General features: G+C 47.3%; 1 protein-coding gene across 1 annotated transcript in view; it reads left to right on the top strand.

Moving 5' to 3' along the window:
- Positions 1–26,075, top strand: part of LOC147710455 (ficolin-1-like) — an 844,448-nt gene extending 818,373 nt beyond the window's left edge. Inside the window, exon 13 of the mRNA XM_086921142.1 lies at positions 25,703–26,075. Within this exon, the coding sequence (XP_086777268.1) occupies positions 25,703–25,950 (248 nt within the window). The 3' untranslated portion in view covers positions 25,951–26,075. The remainder of the gene's footprint in view (positions 1–25,702) is intronic.
- Positions 26,076–26,993: the final 918 nt, after the last annotated feature.

Genomic DNA, 26,993 nt, shown 5'->3' with positions numbered 1-26,993 from the left:
GTGGCCGTGTGTGGAGGATGTAAACGTTACGTCTTCTGCACATGTCCAGGAAATCCCTCTGCTGTTTCCAACAGTGGGATTTCATTTGTTTTTTTTCAGTTTCGGGAGAAGGGAAAGCTTCCCCTGCCATTTATATCAGGAGACCTGGGGGAATGCCAGGTGGAAGGAAGTTTGTGGCTCCCTGCAGATTCCGGAGCTTTTTATCACAAAATGTGAGGAAAATTTGTTTTTTATAGTCGAAATTTGAGGTTTGCAAGGGATTCTGGGTAATACAATGTGGTGAGAGCCGAGCAAGTCAGCCCACCCTGGATAGCCCTAGGTTGTCGTGGTTTCCCTCCGTGCTGGCAGAGCTAGATTCCAAAATCGAAGGGAACAAAAATTATAGAACAAGTGCCATTATCATTTTTCCAGGCCCAGGGAGCCTTCAAGTGCGTGGCCTGGTCCAGGAGCTCTGACTGGGCCCAAGGGCCCTGTCAGGCCCCAGATCAGGCCCCCCCGGACTCCATCCTATAGCCTGCCGCACTGCCAAGGGCCAGAGATAGTGTTCCATCAGGCCCAGGGGAGGCCTCCCCCACTTCGTCTGAGTGATAAGGTGCCTGCGGGCCCCGGGTCGTGCTCTGTCAGGGTGCTCCTCGCAACCTGGTGCCTGAGGCCCAGCTGTGGCCAGGCAACTGGGAAGCTGTGTCCCCTGAACCTGGCTATTTGGTTGCATGCTTTGCTTTCCACTTGGTGACCAGATGGCCGGGCTGCCCTGGAAGTCCCAATGAGAGATCATTTGCTTTCTTGAGAGCAGCCATGCGCATTTGCACATTCGCCCCTATGTCACTCAATGCGAGAGGAGGGTAGCCTTCCTCTGGATTACTACGAGCAGCATACCCTGGACCCCCTTCTGGTCTGGTGGTTCTCAGTCAGTGACCAGATGGCCCAGGAATGGGGCCCGGCAGGCCCTGGGGTTGGGGCACCCTACACTCCTCGCAGCCTTGTTTCTGAGACCCAGCTGAGGCTTCGAGCACCTGGCCACAGGGTCCCCTGAATCTGGTCATTTGGTCGCACGCCTTGTTTTCCACTATGGCAACCAGATAGCCTGGCTGCCCATGAAGTCCCAATGAGAGTTCATTTGCTTCCTTGAACCCAGCCAGGGCTCCAAGAGGTCGGTTGCATGTGCACCTTCGGTCCCCTATGTCACTCAATGTACACGGATTACTAGAAAGGAGGGTAGCCTTCTTCCGGGTTACTAGGGACAGGGTACCCTGGACCCTCTGGTGTTCTGGTGGTTCTCAGCCAGTGACCATATGGCCCAGGAATGGGGCTGCAGTGGGCCCTTGGGTGAGGGCTACACTATCCTGATTGCCACCCTCAGGTTTCCGCGGGCCAGAGGAGGCCTCTCCTGTTTGGCCAGATCCAGGACCTCTGTCCTCTAGCCTGCAACACTGCCAAGGGCCAGGGATGGGGGTCCATCAGACCCAGGGAAACTTCCCCTGCTCTGCTTGGTTCAGAAGTTTGGACTGGGGCCCCAGTCACTCTGGGGTGGGTGCCCCTCATTCTAGGCTCCGTCTTCTGGACCACCACATGGTCAAGCCCTATGAGAGGGGCTCACATGTGTCCGGGAGGCCTCCTCTGTGCGGTTGGATCCAGGGCTCTGTCCTCTGACTTGCTGCATGGCCAAGTGCTTGGGATGGGGACCCTTCGGGCCCAGGTAGACTTCGCCTGCTTGTATGGGTTCAGAAGTGCTGACCCGGGCTCCGCTGGCCCCTTGGTGGGAGCCCCCCAACCTGGGCCTGCCTTGTGACAAAGCTCCCGGGGCAGGGTCCCGTAGGCCCAGTGCAGGCCACCTTGGTGCAGCAGGGCCCAGAAGTTCTGACAGGGTCCTGGAGCCTGCAGGCCCCCAGTGTGGCCACCCCTACTCTGGGCTCTGTTCTCTGGGTTGCTGGACTGCCAAGATCCCAGGACGGGACTCCTTTGGGCAAGGGAGTCTTCTCCTGCTTGGCCTGGTTCAAAAGCTCTGCCAGCGCCCTTGGTTGGGGGCCCTATCCTGTGCTCCATCTTCCAGCCCACCGCATGGCCAAGCCCCTGTGATGGGCTCCTACAGGCCCAGAGAGGCCTCCCCAGTGCGGCTTGGCACAGAAGCTCAGACCAGTCCCCAGGGCCCAGCTGGGCCCCAGGTCGGACACTCCTGCCTTGGGCTCCATCCTCCAGCCTGCTGTGTGAGGTGCACGCCATGTAGACTGAAGCAGAGAGGGGATGAGGTTACAGTACTAACTCACCAAAGGAGATGAGAAGGGGTTTGGGGCAGTGCGTTGTTGGAATGCAATGCTGTCTGGGACATCGGGACAGGTGTTTAAATTCGGCATAGTTATAGGGAGAGCAAGAGCATCAACTGAGTATTACGGACCAGGCCGCGCTGCCGAGTACGCTCTTACTGAGTTTTGGGGCAGCAGTCTTGTGGCACCCTGATGGAGTTGGGTAGTCGACTCTTGTTTGCGCTTGGGCACTGCTTCTGGGTCAGCAAGGTGTGGATTCCTGGCTCAGGTGTAGCACCGCTGGCATTATGAACAGCTGAGGGAGTGGTGCTTCTCTCTGCCAGAAGGCCTGCATTGTCCGGTTTGGGACTTTTAAAAATGTATTTTTAAGCAGGGGTGGTCAAATGGAGCAACTCCGCCGGCTCACAGACTCAGCGGAATTCCACTGAGTTTTTTTTGCAATTCCAGGGAATTCCACATAGTGCAACTGTGCAAGCTCCGTCCACCCCTGTTCGGAACCTTTGACTGGGGCCCCCATCCTGGGCTCCATCCTTGGGACCACGGCATGGCTAAGTTCCGGAGACGTGGGCCCGATGGACCTCCCTTGCTCAGCCAGGTCCGGGAGCTCCAACAGCGAGACCAGATGGCCATGCTTTGAGCCCAGCCATTTGGTCGATTCGAGCCCCTTTGCCATCTGGTCACGAGCAATGCTTTCCGAGGGTGCTACCAGGAGGCCGGAGTGCCCTGGAAGTCCTGATGAGGACTCATTTGCCTCCTTGAGCTCAGGGAGGTGTGATGCATTTGCACCTTTGATCCCCTCAGTCACTCGGTGCGCACAGATTACAAGAAAGGAGGGTATTTTTCATCCGGATTACTAGGGACAGGGTACCCTAGACCACCTTGTGATCTATGAGTCTCAGGTCCGCTTCTGTCTCCTAGCCCTTCCCAATGGGCCTTTCCTCTAAGCCTGCTTTCCCGAGAGCAGACAGGGAGATGAAGTGGACATTCCAGCTACCCTGGAAGTCCAGATGAAGGCTCAGTTACTTTCTTAAGCCCAAGCAAGGCTCCAGGAGTTTAAATGCATGTGTGCTGGTGGTTTCTTCTGTCCCTCGGTGCACACGGAATACAGGTAAGGGGGATAGCCTTCCTCTGCATTATTAGGGACAGAATACTCCAGACCCTCTTGTGGTCCGCAGGTCTCAGTCAGGTGCATCCAGGGCATGGGGTCGACGCCTGTTTCCTAGACCTGCCCGATAGGCCTTTCCACTGAGCCTGCCTTACCCGTGAGCAGGCAGGAACATGAAGGTGTCATCCCAACCACCCTGGAAGTCCCAATGAGGGGCCATTGGCTTCCATAAGGGCTCCATAAAGTCAGGTGTGTTTGTGCCAGTGCTCTCCTCTGTTCCTCAGTGCTCACGGATGACAAGTAAGGGTGGTAGCCTTGCTCCGGATCATTAGGTGCTCTGTACTTTGGACCAACTTGTGGCCCAGCGGTTCTCAGCCAGATGCTGCCTGGGCCGGCCTGCTTGTCCCCCAGGGGCCTAGGTCTGCACCTGCCTCACAGCCCTACCTTATGGGCCTTTCCTTAGAGCCTGCCTTACCTGAGAGTATGTAGAGACATGAGGCTGACATCCTGGTGCAGGGCGGCTGTTGTTTCAAGCAAAGAGCTTCCACCCTGCCAGGAAACGTCTGACTTGAGGGCCTGCCATTTCTGGAGACTCTGCCCAGCAGAGTGAAGGCTGAGCAGCCTTGGCAGCTTGTGGCCCCCAGTGGTGTGGTCAGAGTGTAAGGGGGATGGGTAGTTCCAGGTCCCAGATGCTGCCTGGCAGTCCAGACCACTGTGTGCCATGCTGATGCCCCCCTCCGCATAGAGCATTTCTGCAGCAGCTCGGTACAACTGTTCTGTGGGGTGTCCTTAGTAAGCCTGGGTGAAATTCCGTGAAGCGGTTAAAAAACCAGCAATGCTACGCAGAGTTTCGCCAGCATGCGGAGTTGCTTGTTCCGCATGCTCGCGAGACGTTTCTGACGTTCGGCAATGCGGATTGAGTGTTCGGGGGGAAATATCACATGAACTTCACCAAGCGGTCATCATTGGGTGTGGCAATCTTGTTTGTTTTGTCTTTGTATGGTTCTGGGGCCTGTTTTTCATCCCTCTCCAATCTTTGCAATCCTTTGTTTCTTACACTTTTTTCAGATTTTTTAAATCTATTATCTATCCCTCTAAGGGCATATTTTGTGTTTTATTTCTACTTTTACTGCTTTTTTGTACTATTTTTCTTTTACTTGTTTTTTTTTCAATTCCCTATTTCTTCTCTGGATTTTATTTTTTTACTTCTCCATTTTATTTACACTCCCCAGCCCCCAGAACTATGGATAAGGCTAAGGGCAAGGCTAACGGTAGTTCGACCAGGAGCCACCTTCCTTGCGGAAGATGGCACCCAGAAGTGGGGCGCAGGCCCGGTTCCAGTTCTCTGAGGTAGAGGTGGCCGCCTTTGTGTTTTTTTTACAGCTCCACCGCCCCTTAACCTTGCCAGCAGGCTGCAGGCCAGGCTCTGGAATGCAGGAGCGTCATCGCCAGTGGGCAAGGGTGCGCTGGGCAGTGTTTGCTGCTCGGAGGTCCGGCGCAGCCACAACCAGCTTAGGAACCGGTGGTCCGACATCCTGGACCGGGAGCAGGGCCTGCTGGACCTGCTAGGTGTTGAGGTCCCGGGGCTTGGTGAGTAGCTAATTATACTACTATTGTGTGTTCTGTTCTGTGTTATTGTGAATATAATTCTCTTCCCAAATAGCAAGAATGCTGCTGCTGCTTATATGCAGGTAAGTAACGTTTAAAAATCTTTTAATTAAATTTGTGATTGTTATCCTTCTAGACAGGTGCTCGGCGCTACTATCTTACTTGTTTGCAACTTTGTAGAGAACTTAAGTTAAGTAATGCTGGAGAGACTCTTTTCCTTTGTCCTGTCAATAAGATATTGGTGGTATAGGTAGATAGTTTTTTTTTTGATTTTCAAAACCTTTATTGACAAATTCAGCATAATCAAAATACACTTTTGCATCAGATCAGAGCTTCACACACAGCAGGCTATTTGCGGAATACAATAGACCTAGTGAAATCAGACATAAGCATTATCCTGTACAACACGGCAATAGCACCTTGAGCAACCCATAGCTAAAGGAGGTGGTGACAGCACTGTAAGGGAAGGAGCAGGCTCGGCCAGAGAGGGAGATGGGGACATGGGGGGAAGCTATTACTGACCAGCACCAGCGACCACCTCAGGCGGAGTGCTGGCAGGGAGCGCGGGAGAGGCAGTTCGGCTTAGATGTGATCAGGAATGAAGGTATGTCACTAGGAGACCCCATATGTCAGGTGGGCAGGATCGCACAGGAAGAAGGTCCCAGAATTCAGATAACAAGGTCTTGCATCTCAAAGCATCTTCAAGCGATTGGGAGAGCTTGGGCGCCGGTCTGCAACCCCAGCACATGGCCACCCTACGCTGAGCAAGGACGAGCAGCATTGCGATCAGTCGGCGAGAAGCATCCGGGCAAAACTTGACGAAGGCCAGCAGGCACAGCGGCGGGACGGGCTGAACCAGTGTAAAGGTAATCTCGGAGATGGCAGCACAAACCGCCAGCCAGAATTCCGACACCTTAGGGCATAACCACGCAAGATGAGTAAAATTTGCGGCAGGTGCAGAGCAACGCATGCACTTATCATTAGGTATGAGTCCCAATGTATGTAGCTGAACAGGGGTGCCTTAGAGCTTGTGAAGGTATTTGAAATGTATGAGACGAAGATGATAGTTGGGAGAAAGTTTCTTCGTCTGGTTGCAGCAATAAAGCCAAGCGTAAAGGCGTATAGTTTAGTTACTAGCTTGCGGGGAGTGGGGGATTTATATAAAAAAATCGAGAACAGGCATCAAAGGTGGAGGTTGGGGGAACGTCGGATGCAACTCCTTACAGATAGCCAGCAGCTGATAAAAGAGTAATGTGTCCATCGGACCAGAGGAAGCAGGAAGAGAATAAAATGAATTTCCGGGGTAAAGGTCTGCCAATGTCGTCAGCCCAAAACGGGCGGTATGTTTAGACATGCCAGTTGGTTGGAGAGGAGGAAAAGGTAGGTAGTTATTATAGTGAGTTACTTAGCATTAGTTGGTTATTGAATTTTTGTTGTAGTACACAGAACGTGTTGTCCGTCACTTGCTGCTGACTCCAGTCCTTAGTAGAACCTTTTGTATTTTTTTAGTGAGTGAGTAATATAGCAGTCATCAGCACATCAGTAGCAACCAACCAACAATTTGGTGTATGCAATATGAATGCATCCATCTATGCATTTTTGTGGACTAAAATAAATGGAACTGCCTCTGACTCTGTACTACTATTAGTCTGTCTGTAGCTTGCCCAGTTGGCCACTGTTTCTTTTTTGAAAAGTTTTAAAACTCAGATTCACCAAAAGCTGTAGACACTGAGTCCAGTTCATTGGGTTGTCCTCTTCTTGAGGCCCTATCGGTATTAATGGACAAAGCAATTACAATAAAACAACCTTTGTATTTATGCTTTGTTGATTTTAAATCAGCTTTCGACTGTGTGGATAGAGAATTACTGTGGGAAAAGTTACGACGGCAAGGCATCCCACCTCAACTACTACAGTTGATTCGTCTCCTCCACACTCATACTTGGGTTAGAGTGCGGATGGGGGATGGCAGGCCATTAACTAAGGAAATACCGACATCAGGAGGCCTAAAGCAAGGGTGCGTACTTGCCCCTTTGTTATTCATTGTTATTTTTAGCAGATCTAACGGCGGCACTGAATGATACAAATGCCCTTCCACCTAAACTTGCTGATATACATATATCAAACCTCCTATATGCGGATGATGTTGTTCTTTTAAGTAATACAAAAGTGGGACTACAGCGCCTAATAGCACGAATATCTGAGTATTCAAAGGAAAATATGATGATAATAAATTAATCAAAATCCAAAGTCATGGTGATTGCAAAAAACGCACAATGGAAATACAAATCTAAATTGTTTCTGGGGAAGTCGCAATTAGAACAGGTAGAAACCTATAGATATTTGGGTGTTATATTTAATGATAACGGAAATTTTCTTCCGCAAAAGCTTGATGCCTATAGGAAGGCAAATGCTTTGACAGCCGCGTTTAGGACTATCCAAAAATCAATCAGCCAACTAACTTATCGTCCATTCCTAAAAGTGAATGCTGCTAAACTGCTTCCCTCTCTTACATTCGGCAGTGAGGCCTTAAATGGAAAAGATGCAATTATTATTAACAACGCTACTGCAAAGATTTTTAAAATCCTTTTCCATTTACCTATGAATGCATCACAAGCACAAGTTAGACTGGAATTCGGTTTAAATAACCAGCTGTACGCACGAAAGGGACATGCAATTAAAGTCTGGAACAGAGTAAAAAATGATCAAGTCAATCTAATTTCCCAGTTAATCTGGAAAGAAATTAATGGCAATAGCAAATCACCAGCCTGGCAATATCTGGATGCAGCTTTAGACGAATTTGAGGCTAGGTCGTTTTGGGATTCTCCTATAACTCAGGAGTCATTTAAGAAAATTATTAATAAGATAACAGATCACTTGTCGTTGATAAGTGACAAATCAACGTTTGCAAAAAGAAAACATGCCTGGCCTATAATTAATGGATACACAAAAAAGACAGCACAGCAATACCTGAACACGCCATGGTCACTGAATAACATACAAATCTTTATTAAAGCACGATTTAGTATATTGCCGGGACTATGCCATTTACCACCATGGAAAAGGTATGAAAAGGACACTGTATGTAGGCTGTGTAAATCTGGGGAGGAGAACATCATCCATCTATTGTGTCTCTGTTCTGAAATGAGAAATGAAAGAGCAACTATACTAAAGAGACTATTTAACGAAAGAGGGGTTCGAACATGCAGACAGGCATTGATCCTATGTCTTTCTTCAGATGATATAATTATGAATTCTGCTTTGGTAACATTTTTAACTAAAGTCTGGAAAAAATTAGAGGTCCAAGTAACAGCGAACTAAAAACCCCTACATTTTTCCTTTTATTCTCCTTTTTGATTCACATTTTACTTTCATAAATTTTATTGAAAAGACGCACAGAATTTTAAGGAATTGCTGCTAATCAAATTGTATATAATTGTTTACTGTATGAATTCAGAGAGGCTTTCCGAGAATTGCCACCAACAAAATACCCAAACAGATATTTTACTATTTGATAGGATAGGACATACTACTGTCTACCCTACTCTAACACCCGCTTTGTACCAGTGATGTGTGTGGTGTATGTATGTATCGTATTTTCAATATTGCTAGTAAAAAAAAAATAAGGGGAGGCGTATATGGCATATAGGCATACAGCCACCAGTGCCGGGGCCAGCGGTTGGGCAGGCAATGCCAGCCAGGAGGGAGCAGAAGCAGCAGCTGGTGCAGGGTTGGGTTAGGCAACAGCAGTAATGGGCAGTGGTAAGTTACACGTATATTCCTTACTTATTGACAATACACACTCACTGCAAGGGTGTACACTGTACTGTTGAGAGAGACTAAGTTGTTGGGAATAACGGTTGAAGAAGACACCCTTTACTTAGCATTAGCAATAGCATTTGCGGCAGGAGTTGAGTAACTAATGGCCATTTCTATTTGACTTCAACTCAGCTGGGAAAGTGTTCAGGAAGAAGCCTAAGAGTCAAACGACCTTGATGGATGGGTTGAGCGAAAAGGATGGAAGGAGGAAGGATGGGCGATGGACATCTAACTATAAGTAGTGCTCTCATTGATTAAATTCAGGCTCTACACGGTGAAGGATTCTTGACTTTGAATTTATTCACCCCCTTTTTTTTATAGAGCGGTGCTTCACCAGTCCTGAGCCGCAGCCAGGCGAGGTGAGGTGTTTATCTCTTACTGATCAGGTAAGGGGTACCCTGTGAGACTTGAAATATTTCATTCATCACGTTTTCATTTACACTTGGTCAGTGTGCCTTTTTAAGAGTTCAGGTTCTGGACTACACCTATGTGGATAAATTTGCACGAGGTGTATTAGATAGGCTTGTTGTAGACAGTTATGGGGAGATTAGCTCATGCCATGCTTTGTATTTTCAGCCCGCCGCTGAGTGTAAGAAGAGGTCTGGAACAGACACAACCTGGAGGTTCAGGTGACTTTTCTGTGTCGTTCCTACACTACCTTTTACTCTTTTACTTATCTGTCACGTTGGGTTTGTTTTGTTTGCAGTAGCTGTAACTAATAGGTCCTGAAGAAAGCAAGGCTAATAGCCAGGTTTGCTGAAACATGTCGACCACGTCACACCACTAGGCAGGTTATAATTTCACCCTGTCTGAGCTATTTTTTAACATTGGTGCTAGGAGTTAAACCCTAATAAATTAATTATTGCTCCTTAAACCAATTTTATTCACCCCTATTCTTTTCCTGGTTTTTCTTGCACTGCACTGTAGATTTCTCTTCAACCCCATCAGCTACCTTACCAACACATATGGTTTGCACCATAATACCAACACATACAGACTTACAGGAAGATCTCTTCTTTCTGTCAATACACCGAGATCTGGTACAGTGTTGGTCCTCGGGGCCCCAAATGATGAAGGGCGGTTCCGAGTGGTGACTGATGGGAGCCAGAGACCAGATACTTATTTTGATCTGGCATAGAGATATATACATATATACACATATATATGTTCTTTAGCATTTGCCCCGAAATCATATGGATAGTGGGAGCGCTACACCCGTTCTGTCTTCACTAACTAGCCTGTCTTTTTATTGACCCTCTGGTACTCTGTTGTGAATACGATGTGTAATGTATGACTGGCAGATAAGGATACATGGGATTCATAGGTGGCTGATAGGAATCGGATGCATGGGTGGTTGAAGGATGGGTGAAAGGAAGGAGGCCTACTGTAGTGTTGTGCTGGGCACACAGGACCCAGACACTGCTGTGAGGTTATACTCTCTTTATTCCATACATCTGCCCCACTCCTGATCTAACCTCGAACTGGCTCTTCCCCCTTTAACTCCTCCCTTTCCGCCCGCCTACCCTTGGCCCTACCTCTAAGTGGACACGCAGGTCCTAGCACTACTGGTTTCACAACATTACATCTCCCCCCTTTGTAGAAACAAACTGAAGTGCATGTAGAAATAACTATTTTCCTGTCACGTAATTAAACATAATATTTAGAATTCTTCAATCAACGGCTTTCTGATGGTTCGTCGGGGTCGCGCTGACCGTCAGGATTATCTGCCTCACGTCTATCTGGAGCTTATAGGGATTGTCGCTCACCAGTGAACATTTCCTCATTTCCCTGTCCTCCGGGAGCAGAGTCAGTCAGCAGTTCTCGTACTCTTGGGCTACACTTTCGAAAATGTGTCACATTTTGGGTGACTCTCTTGCCCTCTGTTTCAGCCATAATCATAGTCCCTTTCTGTCTAGTGACCCTCAGTGGGGTTTCGTAATATCGACAGTACGTTTTCCTCTGTTGATCCTGCTGCACCAGCACCCAGTCACCTTTCTTAATCAATGCAGGTGCGGCATTCCGGTGTTCATCCGCATAGATCTTCATCTTTTCTTTTTCTACTTGGTCCATGACAGCAATGTCTTCCTGGTCCGAATCCTGGGACATCGCCACATCATGTGAGTCTATCATGGGCTATCTAGTGAGCACTGGTCTGCCCAACATGAGTGTGGCCGGACACTTGCCTGTAGTCGAGTGTGGCGTGTTCCGATAAGCACTTCAGTGAGCGCTGTTTGAGGACTCTTCTGAGTGAGCTCAGCTTGTTGGATGGTTTTCTTGACTGTGGCCATAAATCGCTCTACCATTCCATTAGCTTGTGACCAAAACGGCGTGAATTTGCGATGCCTGAAGTTGAGTTGTTTGGCAAAATCAGCGAAGTCCTGACTATTGAATGGAGGTCCATTGTCCGTCTGTACTACTTTTGGAATGCCCAGGCAAATACTTCATCCAGAACTGGTATGGTACTGGACTCTTTGGTGGAGGCAATCAGTTGTGCGATGGGGAACCGTGAATACTCATCCATGAGGACCAGAATGTACTGTCCTGACTTGAACAGCCCAAAGAAGTCGACTGTGATCTGTTGTAACACACCTTCTGGCAACTTGGACATTTGCAACGGAGCTGGAGGGTCCGGACGGCTCACCAGCTGACATTGTGGGCAGTCTTTATGGGTTAGTTCAACCATCTGATCCAACATCGGGAACCAAACCCTTTCTCTCAGCGCTCTCTTGGTGGCCACAATGCCTCTGTGACCTTCATGCACCAGATTAACAATTCCTTGACGCAATTGTTTTGGAATCACTATTCGACTGTTTCGTAAAACCAACCCATTTGCAGCGATCGACAGTTCTTCCTGGACGTGCTTGAAAGAAGACAGCTCCTGAGTGTCAATCTGATCACCTTGACTTTTGTCTTCTAGATGTCTCCAGCTGTTGGTTTGTATCCTACGTTTTACATCCTGTAGAGTGGCATCTTCCTGAGTAGCTTCACAGATTGCTTCGAGTGGGACAGCCTGCGGCCTGGCCTGAGCCACCACGAAGTGTATGTACTCCTCAGCAAGCGATTGATTAAACGTGATTGTCGCCTTAGGGTGTCGAGACATGTAGTCAGCAGGATTCGCCGCCTTCCCTGGCTTACGGACAATGGTGTAGGTATATTCCTGAAGACGAAGAACCCATCTCTCAATTCTTGGTGGCATCTTAGCCCGGGGATTGCCAAAGATGGTGATTAGAGCTTGATGATCCGTGATCAGCGTAAAGTGCTTTCCGTAAATAAATATGTGGAAATGCTCGCATGCCCAGACCACTGCCAAGCTCTCCTTTTCTGGCTGGGAATAAGCCCTCTCCGTCTCCGTTAGTCTCCTGCTGGCATACGCTATGATGTACCTCTGATCCCCTTCACTCTCGTACTGGGCCAGTATGGCTCCTAGTCCTACGGGACTAGCATTCACTGTGATTTCCGTTTTCTTCTTCCGGTCAAAGTATGCCATGTTTTCAGCTGAGTTGACTGCCTTTTTGATGTTGTTGAAGGCTTGTTCGCACTAAGAGGACCACTGAAACGGTTGACCTTGCTTAGTAAGTGTCCTCAGGGGATACGTTATTGTGGCATAGTCCCTGATGTATCGCGCACAATATCTCGCCATCCCTAAAAAGGAACGTACGTCCCCCACATCACAAGGGCTCGGAGTGTCATTCAGGGCAGCCACTTTTTCGGGGTCAGGTCTCATCCCCGCACCTGAGAATATATGTCCAAAGAATTTCAGATTTGGTTTGTGGAATTCGCACTTGTCTTTGTTCAAGGTAAGGTTAGCCTCCATCCGGGCATGGCAGACGCGTTCCAGAGCCAAGGATACACCAAAACTAAGTCTCTTATACCTGAAGAGGCAAAGGTGAGTTGAAAAGGTCGTGATGTATCGTGACCGTTCCTGTAACTCCAGTTGATGGTACCCCTTGTTGAGATCCAACTTTGAAAATATCTTTGCCCCATTAAGTGATGCAATCATGTCACTAATGTGCGGTCCTGGGTGCCGCTCTCTCTCTATGGCGGTGTTGGGCGCCCTCATGTCAACACACAGACAAACATTGTTGGTTTCACCCTTCTTGGGCACTACTACCACAGGAGAAACCAAAGGAGTTGGTCCGTCTGTCCGCTCAATGATGTCAGCTTTGAGCTGGTCGTGAAGCTCCATTTCCACAGCTCATTGAAGATGGAACGAAATCTTCCTATGGTGTTGAGCCACTGGAGATACTCGTTCATTGTAGCCGAATCTGACAGTTGGTAATTTTTCCTAGTCCATTAAATAGCTTGGGAAACTTCTGAACGACGTCAAGTTCATCATCCACTTTGTACAGAATGTCCACCAATTTTAATCGCTCAGCCGTGGGTAGGCTTAATAGGCAGTCAGCTTCCGGCCCATCGATGACATGAATGTAAGCCTGTATAGTGTGATTTTGATATGTGAGATCTGTTTGAAACTTTCCAAGTCAAGGGAGTGGCTTCTTGGACATCCATGTGTATACTCGTACGTGGGTTTTACTTAGCTGAGGTGGTGTCTTCATTCTTCGATATTCGGCCACCGGTATGTAATTGAGAGAGTCTCCGCTATTTAGCACAAACGTGGTCCAGTGGGTGCCAACTCTGATGTCAAGCCGTGGGTATTTTTTTAGTCTATCAGGGTCCACAACCATGCATATGTATTCTTCGCTGTCGTGTGAGATAGGTAATAGTGGCCTGGACTCTCTGGACGAGGAACGTCGAGACTGATAGGTCCGTCGTGTGTGACAGCTAGACTGTGACGACCCAGTAGACGAGTCTCTATGATCTCGTACCGCTTTGGCATGGTGGCGATTTCCCGACGAGCGAGGTGAGCTCCTGTGGCCTCGCAGTCCTTCTTTACGAGAAGTTCCGCACACATTTTCGAAATGATTGTCCCTTCCACACTTTGTACATTTCTGACCTAGTGCCGGGCACGTGTCCAGATGAGGAAAATCATAGCCACACCGATAACACTTGAGTTGTCGTTCATGTCTTTTGTTGGTGCGGCTCGAGCTGCGGCATCGACAGCTTGCAGGGTGACGTTGAGTCTTGGATCTGGAGGAACGTGTTGGCGTAGGGGACGGTCTACGTGTGTTACGAGACTGAAGTCTGAAAGCCTGTTCGTATTTTTCACTTTTCCCGGCTTCCATTTACTTCACGTGCTCCTCAGCCTGATCATGCACCTGTGTCATTTCCTCAATTTCATCCAGCGAATAGCTTTTCTTTAATAGTCTCCGTCGTAGCGATTCAGATACACAGCCTTCAATAATTCTTAGTCGAAGGGCATCTTCTGTCGAGAATGAATCAAAGTCACAATATCGTGCCAGGCGTCTTAGACGTGTAATATATACACTCATAGGTTCATCTTTCTCTTGCGAGGCCAGGTTAAACGTGTATCTCTCATAGTCAACATTCTTTTTGTGTAAAAACTTCCTGTTAAGTGCTTCACACATATCAGAGTAAGAGGAGGCAGTAGCCGCTGGCAGTTCTTTTATGATTTGCCCTACTTCTTTTCCTATTAGATTGTGCAGCGCTATCAATTGTTGTCCTTCGTTGGTCACGTGCGACCCTTTCATAAAATCTTGGAAGTCCTCCAGCCATTCTTGCCACCGGAGGCCGATGCCTCTGCCTGATTCAAGAGTCACTGGCTCTGGGGGGCACAGAAAGGACACGCCTAGCACACCCATGAGACCAGTGCTGCCTGCCACCTGATCCTGTCGGGACGACGGAGACCCTGACATCCTGCAGGCTTGAAAATACTCTGCCTCAACTAGGACCACAGCAATGCCGGTAACACTCACCGGAGACAGCTGCGGGATACCTGCCGCTCACAGCAGGTGAGGGCTACCCACACAGACCTCCGCAGCAGGCAGCGCGACTGGGGTGGGCTTCCAGCTCGCGTTCAGGAGTCCCTTCCAGACGACGACATCAGGCAGCGCGACTGGGGTGGGCTCCCAGCTCGCGGTTCACCGGCCGTCACAGCACACACAGGGCAGTCGGGCGTCCCTCAAGCAACGACGCACCTCCGCAGATGCAGCTGGGGTGGGCTCGCGGACTGCGCACGAAATACCTCACAGCGCACAGCACGCACCGGTCCTCCGCAGCAGGCACAGACACAACGCAGGTACGGCGTCCACCTTCATCGCCAGTTGTAGTGTCACGCTGGGCACACAGGATGCAGACACTGCTGTGAGGGTATACTCTCTTTATTCCATAAGTCTGCCCCACTCCTGATCTAACCTCGAACTGGCTCTTCCCCTTTAACTCCTTCCTTTCCGCCCGCCTACCCTTGGCGCTACCTCTAAGTGGACACGCAAGTCCTAGCGCTACTGCTTTCACAACATTACACCTACCTGGTAGGGTAAAACTGTATGGGTGATAGGAATCCTCCCGGGGGTTTGATGGGTCCGTCTCAAAGGCAAGCAAGGAAGGACGCATCGGTGGTGGTTTAAAATTTTTTACAAATGTATGTTGTTGGTGAGAGGTTTGTTAAGCAGTTAAGAAGAATGATAGCCATGTTTACTTTGAATTAATGGATGCCTGGATGGAATTAAATTATCATAGCATAGGTGGAGACTGTCACTGGATGAAGACAATGTAAAACAAAATTAAACTGTGCCAGAGTAGCAAAGCCAAGGAGATTGGAATTAAAAAATATATAATGCTAGAAGAGCAATAGATGGAAAAATCGCTGGGAAGAGAAACAAGGACTGTTTTTTTCCAAGGTTTTTAATTCAAGGTTGTATTTCAGAATACTCCCTTGACTCACAGTAGTTTGTAAGCACAGGATATATATTGTGTATGTATGTACCCATACCCACCCATTGTCAATCGCCTCTCTCCGACTCCGAGGTCCACTCCCTACCTATGTCATTTTCCACGGTGTCAGCCTGCCGTGGGGGGCCTGTCGGCTGCATGGTTACACAATCAATCAATAGTACCTCATGTCGTCCCATATATAATCAATGATCATTGGGATCAGATATCATCTGCCTTGTTGTAGTAGTCAGGGTGAAAGTGAAATTGTGCAGGTGCCTTTGATGTAACAGAGTATGGCCATAATAGAAAAATAAGATAATTGCGTAGTTGTGGACTACAGCTGCCCCAACTGCAGACAGTAGTAAATAAAAAATAATGTGAGTCTGCGACATGAGTATGTCTGTCTAGGGTGAAAGCTGACTGAGCTGGCATGCCTACAAGGTTAATTTAGCTAAAGAAGAGAGAGAGAAGAAGAAGTCTTGTCACTAATTAACCCTGGGCTTAGTTTGCATAGTAGCACTACGTGTAGCTACATGAAGTGCACTTTGCACTATGCAAGCTGCGCGTAGCTGCATGAATTGCGTAGTGCGGTAGGGAAAATGCTGTTCGCACTGATTGCACAGTGCCGGTTGCTTGTCTGCACTGTGCAATCATTGCAAACGGCATCTTGTACAGTGCAAGCGGTTGTTTTCTGCAGCTCGAGTAGATTTGTACTCGAGCAACAGCTTTCTCAACACGGACTGGTAGTTTCTCATCGCGAGCGATCACAAGCATACGCTACCACTCACAATGAGAAACCTGACCTCCCCGTGTTGAGAATCTCGCCGGGAGGTAAATTTGCCATGCTCGCGATCGGCAACTTGCAGTTGCTGATCGCGAACGAGGAAAAAGTCTTGCCAGGAGGTTGATTTTGCTCGCTCGCAGTCGCCAACTTGACGTTGAGGACCGCAAGCCAGCAAAAAATGCCTGCTACGCTACACGTTCTTGAACAGTCGAACGTGCAATTCACGTAGAAGCGCAAACTACGCACGCTCCACCAGCATAGCATAGTCCTACGCCCAGGGTTACTACTAATAGTGCCTAGTAGTAATGCCTGAAACTCCCAAAAATGTTAAAGGCCAAGGAAGTGGGAGGATATCACAAATGTTATGTAATGTGCTTGCTAGTGGTACTGGTGACACAAAAATGTTATGTGCATAATGAATTTTGTGTTACTTCTTTGCAAGAGTAATGGTTACAATTGTCTTTTTTCTTTTTTAATATAGGTACTCCTTCTCAACTAAAACCACTATCAAACTGGAAGGAGTTAGCAGCCATGGCTCCGCAACGGAAGCTGGAGGCCATCCGTACATATCGGCGGCTGGTGAATCTGGCGGAGGAGGAGGGGGAGATGGCAGCAGCTGCAGCCTCCTCCAATGCCCCGGGCCCCAGCCAGGCGCCCCCCCAGTGCCTCCAGTGGTACAGCGCGGTGGTCTGGCAGCCGCCCGCTTCACTTCTTTGACCACTACTGCCCACCCTTGTGCATGCAACTCTAAAGCATTCAAGAGCGGCCTGCTTCTCTGGGTGGCACGCCTAGAGGAGCGAATAAAGGCCCGGGGAGTAACCGGCGAGCCCGCCGCTAGAACTCCTTCGCCTTGCCCCTTATTTAATCTTTTTTTGGTGGGTGGGAATTGGGCGTTGGGTAAAAGTTGGGGTTTATTTTTATTTATGGACAATCGAGTGGACTTTGGACTCTTATAGACATTGGTTGGGGTTAGGGAGAGGGGTGGGTCAGGCGTTGTGAGTTTTTTCATTAGTTTATTTTGCTTGGGGAATAAATTATTTATATTTTACATATGATGTAAATGTTTTGTGGGGGCGTTACTCTTTTCCTTCACATGGTTTCATTTGCTGCTGCAGGGCCGCAGCCAGTTTTTGATTGAAATATTCTGCTGATAGTGTAACACACCAACAGATAGAGGCAGTACCCCCACTTGTGACTTGTCCTACTAGTACTGTCAGTCTCTCCTCCTAGTCTATGCAGTCTGCAACTAAAACCCCTATGGACTTGGAAGGGTGTGGGTGTGTGAATTAATGAATTAATTTCAATATTATTAAATATGCCTCCCCAAACTTCTTGTCTTACCTGTGATTGAAGTTTATTTATACATTAGGCGAAGCAATGGCTGCATGGTGATGATGGTTTGCTATGGTGGTAGTAATAGTAGACATTACAGTAGCATTTGCAAAAAAACAAAATGAAACACAGCCAGTCGCTTGAGGGAGACTTGGGAACGAGTAGTAGAAGTACAGTACACAAGAAGAAACCATGATGATGATAAGCAATGCTAAAGTAAAATAAAACATAATGGTGGCAGGGATAACCAAGTACAAGTAACAAACTGAAGAAGACTCGACCTATGAAGTGGACAAGCGTAACCTTTAGTGCGGGAAGGATGATGAATCAATGCCGGCAAATAAATATGATGGATTATGTTCCTCTGGAAAACAAATTGAATAGCAAATACTCCGCATGGGTGGGCAAGAAGAAGATCCTCACCCAGCCTTGAGTTAGTGTTGCTTTCACCACATCCACCCCAACAAGTGTGTGATCAATTATTGGTATAAATTTAATTTAGTCACACCTCAACATAAATCACACAGCCCGGGGGAAGAGGGTTAGGGTTTGATGAATGGTTGGGAAGGGGGGGTTTGAGGGAAAAGTTTGACAAAGACAAACACTACACATGGACAACGGTAAACAGCCATTAGTTCATAGTCATTACTTCATATACCATTACAACGCATGCATTACCATGCATGTGTTGAACAACGCAAAGTAATTTCTATACTTTTTTTACTTCCCATGTGCAAATACCATGCATGTCTTTACAAAATCATGAATTTCATTGTAAAGGTATTCACATGCGAAGTAAAAACAAAAAAAAGATCCATGTTGTTGTGAGGAAACTGAGGCTGTTTCCTCACAATGACATGCACTGCCCCTCGGAGACGAAGTGAAGAAGGTCCCAGGAGGGGAGAGGAACCATTAGGAGAGAGAGGTAAGGTGGATTTGGCGTGGGGTGGGGTTTATTTTTTAAGGGTTTCTTGTAGTGTAGTGGCGTTTGTGTAGTGTAGGGGGTTGTGTTTTAGGGTTTAGGGTAGTGTTGTGGTGTATGTGTAGTGTAGGAGGTTGTGCTGGGGTAGTATTTTAGGGTTTAGGGTAGTGTTGTGGTGTTTGTGTAGTGTAGGGGGTGATGCTGTGGGTAATGTTTTAGGGTTGAGGGTAGTGTTGTGGTGTATGTGTAGAGTAGTATTTTAGGGTTTAGGGTAATGTAGGGAGGTTGTGCTGGGTAGTGTTTTTAGTGTAGGGACTGGACTGCGGATCGGGGGGTCATGCTGGGGTAGTTTAGGGTGTAGGGTAGTGTAGTGGTTGTGTATTGTAGGGGATCATGCTGGGAGTTGAGTCTTAGGGGTTAGGGTAGTGTTGTGGTGTTTGTGTAGTGTAGGGGGTTGTGCTGGGGGTAGTGTTTTAGGGTTTAGAGTAGTGTGGTATATGGGTAGTGTAGGGTAGTGTTTTAGGGTTTAGGGGAGTGTATGGGGTCATGCTGGGTAGTGTTTGAGCGTTGGGAGAGGACTGGGGGTCGGGGGTTGTACTGGGGTGGTATTTTAGGGCTTAGGGTGGTGTAGTGGTGTTTGTTTTGTGTAGGGGGTCGTGCTGGGGGTTGTGTTTTAGCTTTTAGGGTAGTGTTGTGGTGTATGTGTATGTAGGATAGTGTTTTAGGGTTTAGGTAGTGAAGGGGGTCATGCTGGGTAGTATAAATGTAGTGAGAGGAATGTCACTTACCTTAGAAACTTTTACCACAACTATACCTTATCACGCATGTGTTTGCGTTGTAATGGCATGCGTGGTAAAGGCATTCTTGTGGTAAAGCTTTTTGCATAGTAATGGTATCTTGTAATTGTCAATGCGTACTAATACACGCATTGTAATGGTACTTGTATTTGTACGCGTTATTACGACTCATATTCATGGACAACACATTCATCTTGGCAGCTGACCATCATAAATCTGTAGTGGGAGAAAAAGGAAATGCATGCATCATGAGGAGTGGTACGACTAGTATAGGGCATTATGTTAATTAGGCAATTGCCTGTCTGCCCCCAGAGACACCCAAAATACATACATACATTATGTTCTGTTGTACCAGGCTTCCTTTGAAAGATAGCAAATTAAGATAAAATATCTGTAGGAGTAAAATATAAGCAAACAACACACATAGCTGTAATGATTGAAGAAAAACATTTATGAATCGAATGAAGAAGATATTGTTACTGTGATATATTTTTGCCAAATTTGGAGTTGCATCTCCTCATTCATTTTGATCCTTCCTTGGACTGTCCATACGTTAATTTTGGGTGCCTGGCGGATGCGGTTTGGCAAGGTAAGTGTGAGTTCTTTTTTCCAGTATGGCGCAGGGTAAAGGGCCTGTAGATGGAAAAACAAAAAGGATATTGAAAAATCAAGGAGAAAAGTTAAATTGCATAATTAAGGAGAAGTGCAACAAGAAGACTTTCAGAGGCGGCATGGCTAAATCATGTCCATTTCTGGCGGTTAGTTACCTCCAACAACAGGAACAAGCCCCCGACCCAACCTCCACTTAGCTCCGAATTTGAGCTAGACAGCGCAGCAGTAGCACTCAGCACGCACACACACACACAGCAACATACCATTTTCCAAATTAAGTTTAAAAAAATCGATGCACCACTGTCATTCACACCACCACCACTACACAGACATGTATGTCTGGTCTGGTGTTGTTGTTTACCTTTAGGCCACTTCATGCCCTGAGTTATTCATTCCATCAATCATCTCTGATCCTCTTGACTCTGATTACGAGTATGGTATGGTGCCCAACTCTGTACCGACAGTTTCCTGACTCCCGAGTTCCCGAGTGAGTCCTCCAGAGTCCAGACTCAAGACTCGTCCCGACTCCCAACTCAAAAATGCAATGGAATGGTCTGCAGTAGTACAATTTTGTTATTGAACAACAAGAAGGGAAAGATTGACTTGAGTCACTTTTTTGGCGAGTAGATTCAGAATAGTAGACATCATGCACAACAAACAACAATCACTCAGCATGCAATGCATGCCATAATTTACCTGTTCTTCCGGGGCAGTCCCTCTAGGCTCAGAAAGGATATATATAGTCAGGGCCCAGGTTTGGAAGCAGGCACACATTTCACATTTGTTTCTATCTAATGTCCGGCGTGAGAGAAATTGCATTAGGGAGAGTCAGGAGGAGTGGACCACTAGTTACGTCTTCACTGACTGCAGTTGCAACTCCAGTTCACCAATAAAAAAAGAGTAAGACGGTCGGGATGGATTTGTGAACCAGAAAGACAGTAACACACACAAATAATAAAGTAAATGCTGTTCCTCAGATATGTTTTTTTGTGTTTCAAAAAGGAAGAAAATAAGTAACTTGAGTCGCCTCAAAAACCTAGTTGTCGGGGAAGTTGACCTCGTCCTCATTCTCTGGTGGTTCGCCCAGAAGTAGGTTACCTAACACACTACTTCCATGACCTGTTTTGGGGCCTGAGACTGGTCCTTCTCACTCTTAGAGCGGAACCAGCAGCACTGAAAAAACGCTCAGAAGAGACACTTGTGTAAGGGCAAGCCAGATAGCCTGCTGATCACTGGCCATCAGCGCCTTTTCCCATACCAATACAGCAATGGATTTTGATCCAAATAGACCTCTGTTGGGTCATCCAGATAGGCCTGGACCATCTGGTCAATGCCCATGGTTGCTCCACTTTGCTCAGCATCTTTTACCTTTGCCTCAGCACTGGACTTACGCCCTTGCTGTAGAAACCATTCCTGTGCTGATTTTAGGGCTGATGCTCCTGTTGTTGTTGATGTTTTTTTTGGTGTTGTTGGTGGTTTTGGCTGCTATGAACCAACTGCACTGCCCTCAGGCTCTGAAGTTGAACTTGAAACCGACTGCCTTGCCGTACTTGTTGTGCCCTGAAGTAACAAGCCTCTAATTCCCACCCGTTCCTTTTCCAGATGACTGGCTTCCACAGCTATCCAAGTTTTGTAATTGGCAACATCCTCATCTGAAAAAGGAATGAAAGTGTGCAGTAATTGTTTGTACTGTGGATCCAGAATTTTGGCACAGATGTAATGGCTGGATGACACAGTGCCTCTTTGCACCCTTATATTTTCAGATATGTGAAGGGTTAACCTCTCTACCAACTCATATGCTTCTTTTTTCCTTCACACCTGCGTACATTGCAGACACCCTCTTCAGCTGTTCCTGTAGCATGTGCAACAATGGGATAGCTTGGCCCATAGTATAATTCTCCTTGCTGACTACACGTGTGAAGACCTCGAAAGGAGGTAGCATCTCTGTCAGGCATTTAGCTAGGCCCCATTGGTCCATCTCAATTATCATGCCTTAACAGTAGCATCCTCTCTTTGAATGACATATTCATTGATTTGTCTGTACTGTTTAACAGATGTTCAAGAATGTAATAAGTTGAGATCCAACGTTGAGTTCCAACGTGTTGGCACCTCCTAGATGAGTGCTTTAACTGGCATTCTATTATCACATTGAATGATCATCAGCTACTTCCGGGCTTTAAAAGAATGTCTGAAATCGGTGCAGATTCTTTTGCAGGTGGTTATCAAGTTGATGACTCTGTCTTCTTTTTTCAGAAAGTCTTGAACAATGATGTTAATGCAGTCCACCTAACACAGGACCCTGAAATAGCCACAATCGGCCATGGCCTTCACTATATTACTGCCATTGTCCGTGGCAACAAATCCAATGTTAAGCCCTCTTGGTCGCAGCCAGTCAAAGACCTTGCTGTCAAAGTCTTCCAAAATGTTTGCAGCAGTATGAGATTTCTCCATGGCGAACATGGCTACAGTTGCATGTTTCCGATCGGCATTAAAAATCTCAGCAGTGTCAACACCTGCAGATATCTTTTCTCTAAAACTCACAAAAGAGATTCAGTGCACAGTGATGCACATGTCATCAGTGGCTTGGCAACTGGTCCACATGTCTGTAGTAGTGTGAACAGCACTCTGCTGCAAAGCTTGTCCAAGCAATTCCAGCACATTGTGATGTAGCGCTGGAACAGCAACTCTGGTGAAACAGGACCCGGTGGGAACCTTCCATTTCGAGCAGATGGCTGCTACAAATTCAATAAAACCCACCCCTTCCACAAAAGAAAAAAGGGAGGAGGTCCAGTGCTACCATTTTAGCCTGCTTTGCATTGTACAAACGTGCTGTTGGGTGGTTGCATTCGTACTTCCCCTCCGACCTAAACATGCTGAGAATAGTAGACTAGATATTTTTCTTTTCTGGTGCCACTGATGCAGGTGACTTCTTGATGCCAGATGTTAGGCTCAATGTATGTTTCTTCATTGCAGTATCCTGTTGCCTTGGCCCCTTGGTTTCTCAACCTGACTCTTGTGCCAGTGTGATGTTACTGATGATAATGTGAGCAGAACCACTGCACTGCTGGGGACAGGGCTGGTTTGAGTAACAGAGTAAATGACTCCCTCTTGTTCACCTTCCACCGTGATCGGATCTACTTCTTCATCCGCTCCACCAACAACACGTGCAGTTTATTGGCCGCTAAGGTGTGCCTCACACTGGATCAAGTGGTGTTTTCTCGGATGGGTTATTTGCCCTCCAGTACCATAGTTTGTACCACGCTTACCCTGACTAACCCCTTGTCCACAAATGGAGCATACAGCAATGTTCACCTCCTTCCTGCTAACCGAAAAAGGTCCCAAACTGGGGAGGTGAATTTTCTGGCGCTGCTGGTGCCACTTGCAATGTCAGATGAAGCGGTAAGTGGGCGTGATGTTTGACTCTCTGTAGTACCAACTTCCACTGAGGTTGTTGTGGTGGATGTAGGTCGCTGCCAGGCCTTTTCGAAATATGGAAGCTGGAGGTGGTGTTGGTGGTATCTGTGTTGGTTGTATCTATACCACATCCCTCACTGCAATTTGGGATGGGGTAATGTCTGTCTCCACTGGGGCGGGACTAATGTCCATGATGATTGGCTCGTTATCATCCTCTTCTCCTACATATACCTCCATAACTCTTAGGCTTTCTGGAACATTCCTTTTCCCTAGCCTTGTCTTGTGGCGTGTCTCACTCTCAGACTGGACTGGTGGCTTCCATGTGGCATCTAGATCATCAGAAGGGGGCTTGCAGAAGACTAACCCTCCTTTTCCTTGCTGGAGATCTGGAAGACAATGGATCTTCTGGAAGAGTGGCTTGCTCTTCTTCTTCCTCTGCAGGAAGCTCGATTTCCTGGACCGCCCCTTTTGGGGGCGGTGGTTACGGCTGTTGTTGTGGCTGTTGTTGTCCACTTATCTGAGGTTCCTGAGATGTCAGCAGCATGCAGTGGCACAAGTTAAAGAGAAGGCTGTGGTCACACGTTACATGACATAGTGCGCAGCAGGGCTTCTGTCTGGCAGTACAATGTTTCCAGGCAGGTTGCTCCAGGCAGGTAGCTCCCTACGCCGCACAACTCCACCTGTCTATGTCCATGCTCTGTGCCCAGCTGCTGGTCCTGCTGATTGAGTTCGAGGCTCGCCTCCACCCGCAGGCTACCACCTGCGCCTCATCCCTGGTGGCCAGTGGTAGGCCGTAGGTTTGCTTACTGGTTTTGCACTGTATTTTGTTTTGCTGTCTTTTCTGGTATTTGCACTGTTGTTAATTATTTCTGTGATCGTCTTTTTATTCCCCTTCTTTTGTGCCCCTTTGCCTTCAGTTTCCCTTTCGCCGTTCCTCCCTCCCATTTTCCCGCAGCTGCGTCCCCTGCGCCCCGCCCATCCCGGTCGTCCATTCGCCCACTCCCCCCTCCCAGCTGCTCCTCCCTCCCACCTCCCCTTCTTATGGCGGCTGCTGTGCCTAAGGCAAGCCCGTCTGCACCTGACCACGCCTGGACCGCGCCCAGCGCCAGAACCTCTAGCCCCCGCGAACGCCTGCTACGATGCCAACACCCTCCAGACTCTCAAAACCGGACAAGAACCCACTTGCTTTCAGCGCACCCAAGGACCCTACTCCTGCCGAAACTGCAGCTTTACCAGCACCAGAGCCGCCAATCCGCCCACCAGAACAGGACCCAACCACCTCAGTTGCATACTCCTGAACACCCACTATGCATGCAAACACGCCGTCGAACTCTGGGACCTGCTCGACACATCCTCCCCAGATGTCGCCTTCCTGACAGAGACCTGGATGAATGACTCCTTAGCACCCTACATCACCATAGCCATCCCAGATGGCTACAAGATCACCCGCAGAGACTGTACCAATGGAGTGGGAGGAGGAATCGCCATTGTCCACAAGTCCACCCTCAAGGTCTCTACCAACTCCGACGACACCCTCAATAACGCCAAACACCTGCACTTCCAGATCCACACCGATCCCAACACCAGCCTCAGAGGAACCCTGAGCTACAGACCTCCCGGACCCTGACCATAGCTTAGCGACTCCATCGCCGACTTCGTCAACACGCACACCCTCGCCTCCATGGACCACATCCTCCTAGGAGACCTGAACTTTCACCTCGAAAACAACAACGACACCAACTCCATCACCCTGATCGACAACCTCGCCAACCTCGGACTCAGACAGCTCGTGACAATGCCCACCCACTCCTCCAGCCACACCCTGGATCCCATCTTCTCTGCAATCTCCAACGTCTCCTTCAGCCACACCTCCAGACTCCAGAAAATGCAGGCAAAGTATAGGAATCAAAATCTATTTATATGAATCCTTATAGTGAACTAGTGAATTAACCTAGCAAAAATTTAATTTGGTTTGGAAATTTATGAAATAAATAACCACATTCATGGAAAATGCAGGCAATGTATAGGAATCAAAATCTATTTATATAAATCCTTCTAGTAAATTAACCTTTATTAGGTTTTCATTTTTAACTCCCCAGAGAGCAGAAACTCACTTTTGAAAATCAGGAGCATGGTGGCATATTGTGTGTGTATTAGCAGACATGTGTGTGTGAATGCATGTTTGTGTGTGTATGTAAAATCACTGTTTTAAAACATTAGTACCATTTAAAGAAATAAACTGTCCTTCTCGTTTTATAGGAAATTCCCTTTCTGTTCACCTGAACCAGCCATTCTCAACCAAAGACCAAGACAACGATGTGTATGAAGGCAGCTGTGCTGGACTCTATAAGGGAGGCTGGTGGTACGGAGTCTGTCACGACGCCAATCTCAATGGACTGTACCTTGCTGGCACACAAACCACCTACGCTGATGGTATTAACTGGAGCTCAGGAAAAGGGTACCGCTATTCCTATAAAACATGCGAAATGAAGTTCCGTCCTATTTAGACCTTTGGCAGCATTTAGTTACACTGATTAATCCAAGTCAAACCAGAAGTTCCCAACTGGAATTGAAGCTAAGACTTTTCAACAATGTACATTTATCCAAATGAGTCTTTATTTTTAAAGTTCTGCCCTACTTTTTCTAATACAGAAGTAATATTTCTTTAGTAGAAATTAAGTGAATATAAATCATAAAGATTTCACTGTAACATTGAGCGAATTCTGTGCAGCACTGCACGACCTCTATGTAACCCTGAGTGAACTGCCTGAAAACTTTAAACTTAGAGATACCTTTAGATGACATCCTTCTAACCATGAAAGACTACAATTTAACACAAGGTGCATTTTTGCAGATTCCTGAAAAAGCTGTGTGTCTATCTGTTAAAACCATGTAAGACATATTTAACAATGAGTTATTTACCTGTATCACTCTGTGACTTTTGGTACAGTATGCACAGTACAGTACGTATATATGAAAATACTGACAAACCTTCCATACTTCCCTCTGCCACTAAGAACACTCTAATGCTTAGTTTGTAATACCATTAAATACGCTGTGAGACTGACCAGTAAAACGCTGCATTTAGAGCATTGGGTTTTTCATGAATTCTTAAGTATTTCCCTAAAATAACAAGAATTTTCCAATCAACATTGTGAGACTTACCTATGATGCAGAGTGACTTCCATGTAACACTGAAACATGCTCTTTCAACAACAAAGATGCCAATACTGAGATGAAGAAAATACCAGCCTTCCACCCAACGAACCCATCCTATTTTCGTCCTATTTCTTAGATTGCTCTCTCACCCAAGTGCAATCAGGACAATCTGGCACTTTACTTTTCCAAAAGCGTTTAGACCTACCCTCTCCTCGATCCATACCAGGGCTGTTTTAATCCGTGCAGGGCCACAGAGAATGGGATTACCTCAGATGTAATCAACCTGAGGATAAAAGTGTATGGTGTTTGTCAATTCATGCTGTTTTTCAGATTGTAAACAGCTTTCTGGATTAATTTAGCATTCTGAACACTTTGGCTACAACTCATGATT

The sequence above is a fragment of the Lissotriton vulgaris genome, chromosome 5 (genome assembly GCF_964263255.1).
Source record: "Lissotriton vulgaris chromosome 5, aLisVul1.2, whole genome shotgun sequence".
NCBI lineage: Eukaryota > Metazoa > Chordata > Amphibia > Caudata > Salamandridae > Lissotriton > Lissotriton vulgaris.
The sequence above is the reverse complement of the archived record's forward strand: the minus strand, read 5'-3'. Positions and strand labels throughout refer to the sequence as shown.